Raw genomic sequence first — 14,436 nt, forward strand, 5'->3', positions numbered from 1 at the left:
TCAGTTGCCATGATACTGCACAGTGGTTTATAATATAATGAGATGGGGAATTATCTCAATAGCAATAATTTTGTCATCTGTTGCAATAGAAAGCAGAATTAAGCACAACAAAAGCTAATGTCTTTCTTAACAAGGCCTTAGTCTGTCTGTCTTTGTGTCATCTTACTCAACTGCAGCTCCACGCTTGATTTTGGATGGAGGGAAATCACAGTCCCACTGACCTTTATCTCAGCTTTGTGCAGTCAGATTAAAGAATAAGTATGTTGTCACCACGATTATTACATTATGTGCAGAAATTAACTATCGTGAATTACCAGTCTGTGGTTAATATTGGGTTCTACGATTTTGTGATACAGTTAGGAATACTTTCCCTTTCAGAGGAGGGAGGGTTGCCAAGTGCTCTGTTTTTATTTTGAGATAAAATGAGATGATTATTTCTCATGGTGGGATTAGGTCAGTGCAGAGACTAAAATATTATGATTTAGTTGGACTAGTAAAACCAAACAAGGGAAACAATGAGTCAAGTAATAAATCAAAGTATACACTAAAAAAAAACTGTGAACATGTTCAGGTGAATACATGATGCAGTTTGTGTTTTTATGAATGAATAAGAGTAAAACAACATTACGTAAGCTCAAAGTAATGGGTTTTCACTTGAAGATTATTTTCAGTGCATGTGGTTCCTTTTCTATTTTTATTTCAAGCTCATTGTTTGCCATAATTGCAGCAAAGTGGGTATACTTTTAAAAATACTTTTTAAAAATTATTGTATCTCTTGCTTAATTAACCGTCAGGGCGAGTAAACATTCTCGCAGCCCATAAATAAAATTATTCACACCACTCTTTTGAAGAACACCTGTGACAGCCCTGTGAATTCAGGGCTTTTTTTTAAATGCCAGCATGATGTGGGAAGCAGGACTTTACACATATGCAGATGTTGAACTGATGCTCTGCTATGCGGCAGGTAAGCCATGCGGCATCGAATATGTTACCATCAAATCTGTGCTGAAGTCAACTGACTCACCCACTGATCTTAATAAGGGAGATGGCACTTTGTAGCCAGTAGAGACCAATAAATATGTGTATTAATCATTAAGTCTTTCACTTTGAGCAGACGGAATAAATATAACTCACTAATAAATTTCAATCTTTTTATTTTGATGAGAGACCACAAATTGTTTGTGCTCCCAGTGCTTTTTCAGTCATTTAGAATGTTGAAGCAATGCTACATTCACACAGCTCTTTTCAGTCGTGCCTTTTCTTTCTCCTTTGAATTACAAAAAGAGAAATCAAAGGACTGTCACTGCTTTTTAAAGAATAATATTAAAGCTATTAAAATTGACACAGCAATGAGTAATCATGATTGATATTCAAAAGAAAATAAATGAACATAAGCTCAGAGACAGACTGTGCAAATATTCATTTACGCAACAGTAAGTTTCACATTTTCACAGTTGCTTCTTGTTTAAAATACAGTCCTGTTATATATTTTAACGCCAGCCTTCACTGAGACCACCCACAAAATCTTGTCCCACCCTTGAGTCGTGGCTTGACAAAGAGATGTCAGTTTTTTCTTAATCCAGTACTGACAGAATAGTTGTCAGAGCCACAGTATTAGTGGTAGTAGTGGTAGGTAGATCATTAGAATCGAATCTTGCAGCGCATGACATTATCCAGCAGTAATTTTTCCACACGTCCACATCATTGTTGATGGTTTCTTCTCCTTTGACTAAAGGTTGGGCTAAAAACTTAAAATGGTGTTAATATTTAATTTAATCTTAAACTGAAAAAATGAGTAATAATATTTGTATTATTAAGTAGTTTTGAATGGTTTCATAAAGTTCCAAAAGTTAAACCACTCTGTTCATACTATCACTCTCCACTGTAAAAATGCCACTAAGATCCTTTAACTTACCAAACCTAGACATTTTTGATATATTCTTATTGAATGGGTCCAGATATTTGATGCTTAAAAAGAAGGTGCTCACATGTGCAATTTTCTGTGTTCGAACAGTGACCGGTTGTTGCTATTTACACCACAGCCTTTCATCTTGTTTGATTTCTGACAGCTGCCACTGCGTTTTTATTTCCCGTCAGGTATATTTTTACCTTAATGCCAACACATCAGTGCTTGTGGTTTGAATAAACACCTTTAACTCCTAATTTCTGCATTTTCAAGATCCTCTCTGTCATATGCTGAGTTGAACTAAAACCTTCCATGAGGTTCTGAATAAAAAAATAAGTCAAAGCTGTGTGTGATATGTGATATTTGTCTGACTTCCCACACAATGGGGCATAAAGCCAAAGAAAATTGACCTTTTCTATTGTCTATTTATGACAGCCTTTTAAATGTCTTTGTGTTTCTTGAAGACACCAGAGGAGCTAGAAGACGACTCTGACTTCGAGCAGGAGGACTATGATACTCGCAGCAGGACTAGCGTCCAGACTGAAGATGACCAGCTTATTGCTGGACAGAGTGCTCGGGTGAGTGGATGTTCACTTCCCCACTGTGATGAAATTTCTCGAATGTGCCTCAGTTATGGAACCTCACATTAAAAAATAAAGAAACGGAAAACATCTATTTGGTTCTGGGTAACATGCTGGGCAACAAGCCCAAGTTTTTCATTTAAGTGTTATTGTTATTGCTTGTAGGCTGAGGTGCTCATGCTCATTGAACTGCATCCCACCCCAACAACCACCCCTATTCCCTGACCATGGCTGAATTGATCATACAAGAATTCATCTAACTAATTCCACTTACATAGCTTGAAAGTCCATTTAAATTATCCTAACAATTGGGATTATTTTCAGTTAACACTGTTTGGGGATGGCAGGTGTAAAATTGTAGTCACAAACAAAGAAGTAATTACCAAATTCCCTTCTGATGCCAGACAAAAACACAAAATACTGTACAGGACTGTGCCAGGGCTTCAGTCACGATCATGAGGGTCTGGGCTTTGTTGCACATTAGCAATTGTTCACTTGGGCCCGGCTTAAAGAACATTAAGAGGGTATCAGTGCTTGCTCCCCTCCAGCAACACAGAGGCTCTAGCAGTGTGTTGCATGTTGAATGGATTGTGGATGGCAGAAGTATGACTTGGCCCAGTGCCTCTCCCTGTGGCACAGGCCTGAATTATATTGCCTGAGTCTGTACCCAGTCTGCACACACAAGGGGGTAATGCACAAAGAGGGGAGAAATAAAACCAAAACAGCATATTGTTGCTAAATGTATGTACCATACAGCTATAGCCCTTATTTTGATGCCTTCTGATATTAGTTACAACAAAAAAATAACCAACTCAGACACTGCTAATGGGCAATCCTTCATTCTTTAGGCTCGCTCAAAATACTATACATAGAAGTGGGGCCATGTGACTGCTTCTGTGCAGTAGCCACTCTTGCCACAAATAGTAATAATGGGATAATGGTCAATGCTAAATCATAGTGTAATAGAGAGAACTCAGAAAGACAGAAAGGTGAAAGGTATGCAGTAAGATATGCGGTAATATCCAGCCAAAGTTTGTTAACTTATTAGCGTAAATGGCCACCATAATCCACTGGCCATCATAGACGAACTGTAGCTGCAAAACCCCTGAGTGTATTTAATTGAACAAGGGTGTGTTTTACTGCTAATGGATTTTCGTAATAGTTTTTTCTTATTTCAGAAATTACATAGTCTTGCTTTAAATCTACCCTGGCTATTTTCCCTGGCATTACTAATCTTTTCGCAGCATTTATAAAACTGGCACACAAATGGAAGTTCTCGATGAAATGCCCAATTTATTTTCAAATGTTGCATCGGTTTTTAATATCATGGACTGTGAGTGCAGCCAACAAGTCCTTCAAACTAAATGACAAAATATGTTGTTTGTTATTCCCTGACAAAACGACACAAATGAGCATTTTTTTTGCAGAGCTTTTTAATGCTTCCGAAATCAGTTCCATCTGACTGTTACAAAAATTGTTTATGGGCCTTTTTATATTTATATGTTTGCATGTCTTTTTTTCTTTCCAGGGTATCACTTGAACTACTTGTTTAGGATTAGGGAAAGCTTGTGTTTTTGCTTAAAAATCCACCCGCTGCAATCTGGTCCCTAAGACATGTGGCTTGTTCTATAACCGCATCACAATACTTCCCCCATGAAAGGAATTATACTAAACCCTGGAGGTCTTTGTCAGTTAAACTGAGATGTTGGAACATGTTTTTGTCATTTGACGAAATTGATCACGTTGTCAATTTTAGGAGAAACTAACAACTGTTAGCATGTGTTCTACAGTACACTTAAGTCATTAGTTTACAGCCCTAAAACAGACCAGTAATGTAACACATAGCAAAATGTAAAATTTGACTTTCACATATGTGTTTTTCTATGTGTTTGAAACAAAACATAATCACATTTCACAATTCCACAGTGGTGTGTGAGAGATGTCATTTAGATCTGAGTCGATTTTAGCAGAAATTTTTAGTAGTCAAGCATGTGACGAACTACAAAACAGCTCATAAAAGTTTAGCATCTGAAATCCAACCAACAAAAAGAACAAGCCCATGCTTTGAGTGCACAGTAAATGCTCCAGGATGACTGTGGGGGTCCTGGGTGTGAAGTGCCTTGAGTTTGTTGTATGTATACTCCCACTAAGGCTCCCGCAGCGTAACATTGTAGGGCCATCTGAGCTTAGACGCACCAGAGCTGCCACACAAAGGAGCTTCACAGCACCAAACTGTTCACTAGTTTTCCTGGCACTCAACTGCGCTTTGAGTGGGCAGTCCTTTTTGGGAACAGTTTGAAGTAGCAGCATGTTCGTTTGTCATAACTTGTTGGTGAAGTATAGTGCTATAAGGTGGATTAAAGGGTGACGTGGCTGAATGTAATGATCGATCAGGCGTCCTTGATTGGTTAGCTATGCACTCGAGCTCGCATCAGTTAAGTGCACAACAACTTATCGCAGCACGTTATCAAGGGTGATTATTCCCATTTGTGTGTTTAGTGCAAATAATCGTGCACAACGTACTGACATACATGCTGAAAAGTCCTCTCAGTTAGGCCCTCGGAGACTAAACATTTACACGCCCAGAAGACAAGCGCATCCATAAAAAATGTGAACCATTGGTGATCTTCCCAGTCAGTCTCAGCCTGTTGTGTCAGGAAAAAGCTTGTTGTCCTCTCACAGTCATGCCAAGTGCACACTGGTGTTCTATGTTTCTATTCAAACAGACAAGAGGAAGCGTAATCCATTTTCTTCACAAGAGCTGACACAAGCACACTGAGGTTTACAGTCATGATCCCTCCAAGCCCCTTCACTGTGCTGGTATCACACACATGACACGGGCGTAATATCTCCCTCTCGCTTTCTCCATCTCACTGTCCCTCTCTTGCTCAGTGTAGAAAGAAATAAAATCAAGTCCGGGGCAGTCCCAGGGGCCTTTGTTCCCAGTGCTTTGCCGTGCGTTGTGCTCCACTTGTCACTTCTATTATACTTACGCATAAAGATAAGTTACTAGAGCAAACATGCATAATGAGAAGGCAGAAAAACACGCAGAGGAAGGAGGCCTTACATAGTGTCTCTTTCTATTAGAGCATGCAGAAACAAACTCTCCTTCTATAACACACCACGGACAATGCACAGAAAGCTAAATGCAAAGGCCCCCCTCCACACACACACACACACATACACCCAACATTTTTAACACAGTGATTGGATAACACTGTTGATAGGTCATCCATAAAATTGAACTCTGAGTGTCTGGGCAGTTTATTTCAAATGAAACAAATTAAAGTCATTTCAAGACGCCTCGCTCAGTGAAGAAACCCTGAAAGCGCTCTAATCCCTGCAGACGTAGCCGAGTCGCAGAGTGTATTGGCACAGCACTCCCTCGGCCGGATTTGCCACTATGTTAAGCTCCCAAGGCCCGCTCCTTGTTGTTATCAGTAAAGTAGGGGAAGGGATTTGGGGATAAGTGAATTCTAGAGAGCAGGGGAGGCGGGAGAGGGGGTCTTCACCAAGTGCCTTCCTGCTCCCCTGACGTCCCAATTGGCTCATGTGTTTACCCCTGTGCTGCAACGTTCTTTTGTGTTCAGAGCCCCTCTCTGTTTCGCTCTCTCTCTCTTGTCACACCATTTTCAGAGTGAATTTAAATATCAACCAAATCCCTCACTCTCTCTCCCCAACATCCTTTGATCCCTAATTTTAGAAAAAGAATTTTTCAGCCCAAATTGTTGAGTTTCAAGAGACTTTTTGCTCCCTTTTAGCAGTTCAGGAGACCACTTTGTCTTGGTTTGCAGAAATAGCTGTACCTAGCATTACCCAAATTCTCAATTTACAGTCTTTCTCTGAGTCGTTACCATGGCATTTAGCAAATCCATAACTTCTCCTCAGTGGGGTATCCCCCAATTTGACACCAGCAGCATGCTGTTTGGTGTAATTATGGAAAGGAGTGAATAACTAATCGCTCAACAGTTGGGTACAAGAATGATATGAGTAGCAAAGATATGCTAACGAATTCCCTCTAGACCTGAGGTCAAAGCCTGGTGGTATAGTGCAATTACTTGTGTTGCTATTAATTAGGCAGAAATTACAGTACAGCTTTGGCCACGTCATTTTTTGGCAACATTAAACATGAACATGTAGCTATCGAGCCTTAAGCCAGGGAGCCTCTGACTACCCAGAACCACAAGCTGAGAGCACAAGAACCCTTAAAGTGTCTGGACTAAAGTGCCTTTTGTAGTCCTCAGGTTTATATTTTTAAATATTTGTGCTGTTATCCAAACTGATTAGAAGCTAAAAACGGGATGTAATTTAAATCAACGGCATAAACACAGCTAGTGTAGTGTTACATAAGACAAACTCAAATAAGCAGGAACAGTACAGCCAGCCAACCATGTGGAAAGGATTGTTATGTGTGTAGCATTAACATTGTGACCTTGTCACTCTGCACAGTGAAACACAGCAGGGGGTGGAGAGTGACAATAGTAACCAGTTTCCAGGTGTGGCAGCAGACATGGTAGCAAAAGAGTGGGCAGAGCACTGACATCTTGAGCATGTGGCCATAATCAACAGAGTGCAGCGGATACATGCCAAAGTGAGAAGAGTATCCTGTGTGAGCAGATCTGGGTTGACTGCAAGCTTCAGTTATCTGTCTGATATTTCTAACAGAGTTAGAGTATTGGTTAAAATTTGATTATGAAAGCATTTGTTGGATTTGTAAATGATCATTTGCAGTCGTATTTCACTTGTGCAGTGGCAGACATACAGTAGTCCTGTCATATATTAAATAAATGGTGTTGCAGGGGCCCCTGAGCCGCTGCATGCTGCGTGCGACGCATAACTCACACTGACATGCCTAAGCGTACCTGCAAAGTGAATACAAGTCCGCTCTGCTCAAATCAGTCATTCTGTTTTAAATTGTTTATTCCTCATTGTGCAGTCTAAATACATATTAACTTGGTATTTGTTTTAAATGTGAGCAGTGTTTTCACCGCACACGCTGTTTAATGGGATTTGCTGCCGCTCCGTTGTTTGTGTGTCTTGGCACCAGCAGCAGAGGAAATCTACACCACTGGGCTTGCGGGGGCTGGTTTTGCTTGTTTGTTTATGCCGTTGATGCCGTTTGGGTTTTTTAGGGGGGGGTTTTGTTTGTTTGTTTTTCTTTTTTCAAGCTAACCACCATCAAAGCTTTTCTTACACAGTGATCAGTAGGCCAGAGCTCATGGACACATCTGTTGCCCTCTGATGAGAAAGTTGTGCCTCCATGCTTCTCTATTTCTATCTGTAATTTCAATTTTCTTTCTTTCACTGAGGCCCTCCTCCTGCTCCTTGTCATTTTCTTTCAAAGAATTTCAGGAGGACAAGTCATCTATATTTTTTATTTTCATTTTCCTCCTGACACGTCTACCGGGGGACATGAGCAAAGTGGCGCACTTTCTCTCTGAGCTCACCCCGCACCCCCCACACAACAGCTTTGCTGTGAGAGAGGGAATAAGGAAGCGGCAAAAGGAGGACAAGGGCGATTATTTCATTTAGCGAATGGCAATTCTTGGAGGACAGTCAATAATAGATGAGGTTAAAAAACAATGGGGACTCTTCTTTTTCACTGTACTCATTTTCTTTCCCTCTGCCTCTCAAGTCAATCGAATCGACCTAATGGAAACCAGGTTACTCTTCTCTCCATCACACCTCCCTGACATAATGTTGAACAAATGCATTATTCATTCTCTGGTCTAAGAAGCAAGGTAATTATACATTTATCTCCCAAATAATACCGGGTACTTGCTGCGCCTGTGACCTTGCCACAAGATTTATGCCATTTTGGACCTGCCCCCAAAGGCCACCGAGGGAAAAAAAATGAAAGCAAAAATGGATTTGCTCTTTATGGATATAAGATGTCAAGGGGTTTGAAAAGGTCCGGTCATTAAATGTAAAGTTTAGAACTTTATTTTGAAGTATTTCAGAGGGGCAGGGATAGTCAGTCTCCAAACTTAATGTTCAAGTTTTATAGGGCGGATTAAAAAGTAGACTGGACAGAAAAAAATAGAACAAATGGTGCTACAGCTCTTCCTTTTATATTCTTTCCTTTATTCTCTTCCTTCAAAACTAATCCCTGTTCTTATTCGCCCCTTTCCTCATTTCCCTATCGTATTCTGCTCCCCAAACTTATCTCCTTCCTTTACCTAAATTCTTCTCCTCTGGCATTTCCCTCATTATGAGCCATCTTCCCAATTTATTGAGCTTAAATTTACTCCCCAACAACCTTTTTCTTCTCCTCCTCCTCCTCTAATGCTTTTGTTTCCTTCACACTCCCCTTGTTGTCTGCAGGCCATCATGGCACAGCTTCCCCAGGAGGAGAAGGCCAAGATTGCCGAGCAGGTGGAGAGCTTCAGACAGGAGAAGTGCAAGCTAGATGCAGAAGTGGCTAAGTGGGATGACAACGGCAATGACATCATCGTGCTGGCCAAGCAGATGTGTATGATCATGATGGAGATGACTGACTTCACCAGGTAAAAACTACTCCACAGCACTGATGTATCATCATGTGGCTAATTTGTCACCAAATATGTAGCTTTTTTTTTTACACATTTAGCAGATACTGAAAGAGGGAAATAACTGAATCTTAAACTGACAGATTCTCAACTATGTTCACCAGCCCGCACTCTTTCTGCAGCTTGGTACCAGTTAGGAAGCATACAGTAGTTTTTCCCTGCAAAGAAAACATGCTAATGAGATTGCAAGAGTGGATCAAAACAAAACAGCTTGATAATAAAGCCAAAGCCATGAGCTGAGGGTGAGTGTCAGTTGATAATTTACCACGAGTTCATCACTTTGAGCAACCCTTTTCACATACAGGTAGTGTCTGGAGCCATTGTTTGCATAAAAATACTGCAGCAACAAGTAAATAAAGGGATTGCTGAGAAACAGTCTCGCCTTTGAAATAACCCCAGACCTGCGAACTGACGGGAAGGCGACCCAGCAGCCTTTTCTTTGATCAGATGCTGCTGAGATTCAAAGATATAGTGTAATAGATAATGTTTTCATTAAGAACATTGTCGCTTATGTTTCCTAAGAGCCAACAGCTTTCCTCTCAGTCTCCTCCATCTGGGCTCAACACATCAGAGAAATGTCTAACTGATGGTGGTGTGTCTTGTGTACAGGGTTGAGATCCACTCCACAATTGTATGGCTTGGAGCAAACCAAAAGTGATTAGTCATGAGTGATTATGGCTGTGGTGCTGCGACTGCATCATTATTACTTGGCATTGACCCCAGTTACTCAGACTGGCATGAACAAACTGTGTGGAAACTTCAGCTTAGCGCTGACTAAAAATGAGACATCGCACACAGGCATACACACTTATCTTAGCCAGATTAACGTTTCCCATTCTGGCAAATCAAGAAAATACAAGACATCTAATTGACTCAGTTCTCAGCCATTATTTCCCCCTCCTGTGTGTTTTTTTCCTACTGGACCTGCTCTTGAAAATTCTTCTGTTCTGCCTTTAAAACAACACCTGGAAACACATTTCTATGATACCTCAATAGGGACAAAACAACATCCATTATATGGTAAATTCTGCATTGTTGGTTGATTGTAACATTTCTGTAATGTTGTCTATGTAGGTTCTCAGTCATCCGGGTCGTGGTAGTTAAAGTGCTAGAAGCGAAGGCAACCTGATTTCTTTTAGGCTGTTGAAGACGTTTCACATCTCACCCAAAAGGCTTTCTCAGTTCTTGAAAACTGAAGGTTTCGCTTCTAGCACTTCAACTTTCTGTAATATTCCTCTCGACAGCCAAAGCAAATTAGCTTCTGTTAAAGCCTGTGTGGCACAGAGGTGAACTCAGTCTTTAAAGCGAAACACTGCAACTCCACCCACATTCCCTTTTTCCTTGTGTCTCACTTCTTGAATTTTCTCAGAGGTAAAGGCCCCTTGAAGAACTCCTCAGATGTGATCAACGCCGCTAAGAAGATTGCAGAGGCTGGTTCCAGGATGGACAAATTGGCCCGCGCTGTCGCTGATCAGGTAGCCTTGCAACTGAATCTGTCACTGTCATTTTTTGTCATTACACTGTGTGTCAGTCTGAAGCTGTCTCCAGCTGTATCACCGCAGCTGGCGCCAGGACAAATTTTGAGTTGGAGTAAGTGGGCATGGCCATTGGAAATCTTTAATGTGGGCATTGATGAGACCAGCTGGAGTGGTGGGCTGTGACTGTGTCTCCCAATGGGCCCCATGCTGAAAGAGCAAGACAGCAGAACCAAGTTGTGTCTCTAATATAATTAGCTCCCAACAGAGGTGTTGCATTCATTATCAAATGAGTACCTCTCTAAAGCACGTTGACAGACCATTTTCAATATCTAATCAATCAGTGCTCTGCCGAGGGAGGATGGGAGTGAAGAGAGGCAGGTGTGTATGCTGTGTATGTGCACGTACAGCAAATGAAGTGGGAGGTATTTCAGAATGCAGCACTCCAGGTAATGCATAATGTTCATTTCATCTGTCTCTAATAAGCAGTGAGAATACACTTAGGCACAAGACCCACTGATTTATTAAGGCAGCCTGTTGTCATTGTAATTGTAACTGCTGTTAGCTCGCAAACCCTTGGAATAATTATTGTTGGTTTCAGTATCGCATGCTGGGTCTCTTTCCAGTGCTGCTGAGCTGAAGAAATGTTCACATCAAAATTCACAATAATATATATATATATTTTTTTTATTTAACTGAAGTCCTGAAACTTTCAAAAGGCCCGATAAACAAAGCTGCTTTACGAATTTTAAAAACTTATTTCGTGTTTTATGGAAATCGTTCTTTTATGTCCTTATCTTAAACCTGCGACACTCTGTAAGAGTGACATATACAATATCACCTTATCACCTTATAAGTCAATATGCAAATATGCCAGCAAACAGTGACTTCTTTACATAACCAGCACACATAGAACAAGTCCAATATTCACTCTCTTTATGCACTGTTTGGCAGCTAATTCCTGGGAAAAATTATGCTAAATGCTCCATTACATTCACCAACTAGTCATTGTCTTTGTCTGTCTGTCATCTGGTGCTGGGATGGTGGTGTGTAGTTGGTTTTCACAGATTTGTTGCTGAAAATAGCTGCCTGCTGTATCTGGAAATGATGCTGATGAGAGCAGCGAGAATAAAACAAAAATTTAGGGGCCCCGTAAAAGCAAAATAATTACGAAAAGTGTAAACTGTAGAGTTGGATGATAATTCTACGTGGGTTCATAACTACAATCGAGCCCTTTCACGTTACACCTAATTTATCTGATTAACTGTTCATGTAAAAATATTGATTGTAAAAATTTTATATTCAGATCCTTATTGGGATAATAAGGCCAGAGAGTTTTTAATTCAGTGTTTAAAATGTTTTAATATTTGAGTACACAAGGTTCTACACCAGTAAAACAAGCTTTTGGTTCTTGGCCCATGCCCTAACATTCTGAAATTTTTAATTTAAACATGACATATCCTGCCAACTAAAAAAGATGAAGTAAAATCAAATAAAATTAAAAATAAGACTGTGCTTTTTACTTCACCCAGCACAGAAAAACACCTCCAAGTCCTCATCATTATTTCCTGTGAAGATGTTTTATACTTACTAAAATCATTTCACATTCAGTCAGGAGGCGTGATCCTATCCAGAGTACTTTATGTTCATAATAAAAGGAACATGATGAAGTTAGATTAAAGTACGCAGAAAAAAACATTGCTCGGGGTTGGGTGTACCGGCACAAAGAGATGATTTTCACCACCTACTGTATATCTTCTTTATCCTGTACCTTCTTGTGACAGTATGCGTCCTCACAACAATATATGGACAAGCCCTCTGCTGTGAGAACAGCACAGAATGGCTGTCTGTTTGAGTGGCCACAGAGTAGGCTAAGCTTTTAACTGACCAGAAGGCATCTTTAGTCAGAGTTGGCACAGTTCTCCTCATGTCACACCGTCCTGCTCTCCAGAGCATATTGTACTACAGAATGAACTTTCAGGCCTTGAATGCAAAACTCTGTCTGTTATGCAGTAATTACCACAGACGGAGATTTCAGTCTGTGTGCGCATGTTTGCATGTTTGCGAGTTTGGGAACATTTGTCTCGGAAAGCAGGTGTCAGTCTGCGTCACAGCTTGTGTGTGTGTTGTTCAGAGCAGAATTTGGGACAGCAAGGACAAAGCAAGCATGAACTTATGTGCTTATGTATTAATTTCTTAGCTCTTGTAGGCTGCCGAGTGATGATCGCTGTTTAACAGGGTTTAGGTGGGAGTTAATCTGTCACATGGCAAATCACTGACAGAGCCAGTGTCTGAATCAGAACAGTTGCTGTAATGAAAGGAGCAGGTGGCTTGCCATTTTTAATTCTCACTTAAATGGTTCCTAGACCAGTGTTTACTGAATATTCAAAGCCTTCTGTTACACTTCCACAGACTCCAGAACAGGAACAGTGGCAGGAAATAAAGAGGGGCTTGAAGACCTTTTCATTTTCACAGTGTATTTGTTCTAAAAGTGTATTCATCGTGTGGCATTCAGGAAATCTGTTTGCCATTCCATTCAGTCAACAGAGAGAGAGTTATTAAAAGTTAAAACAGCAAAAGTTTGCTTTTATCAAGCTTCTTAATGGGATTACACAACAAATAACATAACCTTGATTATTTGTCTTTATTCCGGACGAAGAAGACAAGTATTTTGCATTCACACATTATGGTACGTAACCTGTGCTTGTCGAGAGAACTCTGGATTGACAGTAAGAATAAAGGCTGCTCCACTGCCTTCAGACAGGTCCCTTAAGTAGCAAACCTTGTCTCCATGACTGCACATCAGCCCTATTGATGAACATGTGTGAAGCAGAAGTCAATTCTGCGTGGAAGGCTGGGAGGACGGCGAGCTCTTTCATAGTCATTTAAGCACAGCACTTGACGTAGAAAAACCCCTCGAGGCACCTCACCCCATTTCACTCCAGCAGCAATGCCTTTTTTTCCTACTCTATTTCTCCCACTCCATTTTCCCTACTTTGCTTCATTCTTTACATATGCTTCCTACAGACACAGACTGAATAGTTGCTGGCTTCTGTACAACGTTGGGCATACCCGTTCATATGCTGACTGTTGAGTGTTGCGTACTGCATTGCATGTAACAATTTGAATCACTCTGTTTGAGACTAATTCTGCAGCACCATCTGGTTTGAAATCTACCTGTGTTGGTGGTCTCTGTTGATTACAGCACTTGTGCAGTTAATTTAAGGTGAGTATGTTATATATAAACAGGGTAGATAGTGCAAATCTTGCACACTATTTTTAGACACAGATTAAGACTGTTTGGTGCACTACCGAGTATTTACAGCTGCAGGACGATGCATGCTGAACTAAATAAACTACAGGCAATGCACTGGCAATGAGGAAACGTGTAATGCAACTGGGTGGCTCACTAATGTGTTTATAGTAGTTTTTGAAGTAATAAGTTGTATCAAAATGTGGCTACACAGACTTTTTAGTAGGACTTTTTTAAATTATTTATTTATTTTGGCTGTTTTTTGACATTAACAAAATTTTGAATATCACCAGCACTAACCCTTGTTCTTACTTTCACAAATCCGTTTCTTTTTTGTAATGTACTTGTGGACTTTCAGTTGAGCTTTGGTAGTGTTAAAAATTAAATAACTTAAAAGTATCAAGTTGTAGTTTGTAAATGCAGCTAATCACATGCAAGTTTGAGGCCAAGTGTTCGGACCTCCAGGTTTCACTTCGGTTGTCACAGAAGGTCCTGTCGCATCGAATGCAGAACAGCAAGAGCAAAGCTCCCGTTGCCTTTGCTGACAGCGGTGAAACCAAGTGTGACTGATGTGTAATTAAAAGACTTCTGAGTAAAGAACAAAAACTACAGTTAAACAGTCAGCAAACTATCTTTAAAAACGAATCCTATTGCAGAGTGAAAAGCTCGGGAT

The 14,436-nt window shown here is 40.4% G+C and overlaps 1 protein-coding gene across 1 annotated transcript in view; it reads left to right on the forward strand.

Annotated features, from left to right (window-relative positions):
- Nucleotides 1–14,436, forward strand: part of ctnna2 (catenin (cadherin-associated protein), alpha 2) — a 288,411-nt gene that overhangs the window by 267,061 nt on the left and 6,914 nt on the right. The window contains exons 14-16 of the mRNA XM_046414546.1: nucleotides 2,371–2,484; nucleotides 8,812–8,993; nucleotides 10,405–10,510. Of these exons, the coding sequence (XP_046270502.1) occupies nucleotides 2,371–2,484; nucleotides 8,812–8,993; nucleotides 10,405–10,510 (402 nt within the window). The remainder of the gene's footprint in view (nucleotides 1–2,370; nucleotides 2,485–8,811; nucleotides 8,994–10,404; nucleotides 10,511–14,436) is intronic.

This window comes from Scatophagus argus, chromosome 2, assembly GCF_020382885.2.
Source record: "Scatophagus argus isolate fScaArg1 chromosome 2, fScaArg1.pri, whole genome shotgun sequence".
Taxonomy (NCBI): Eukaryota; Metazoa; Chordata; class Actinopteri; family Scatophagidae; genus Scatophagus; species Scatophagus argus.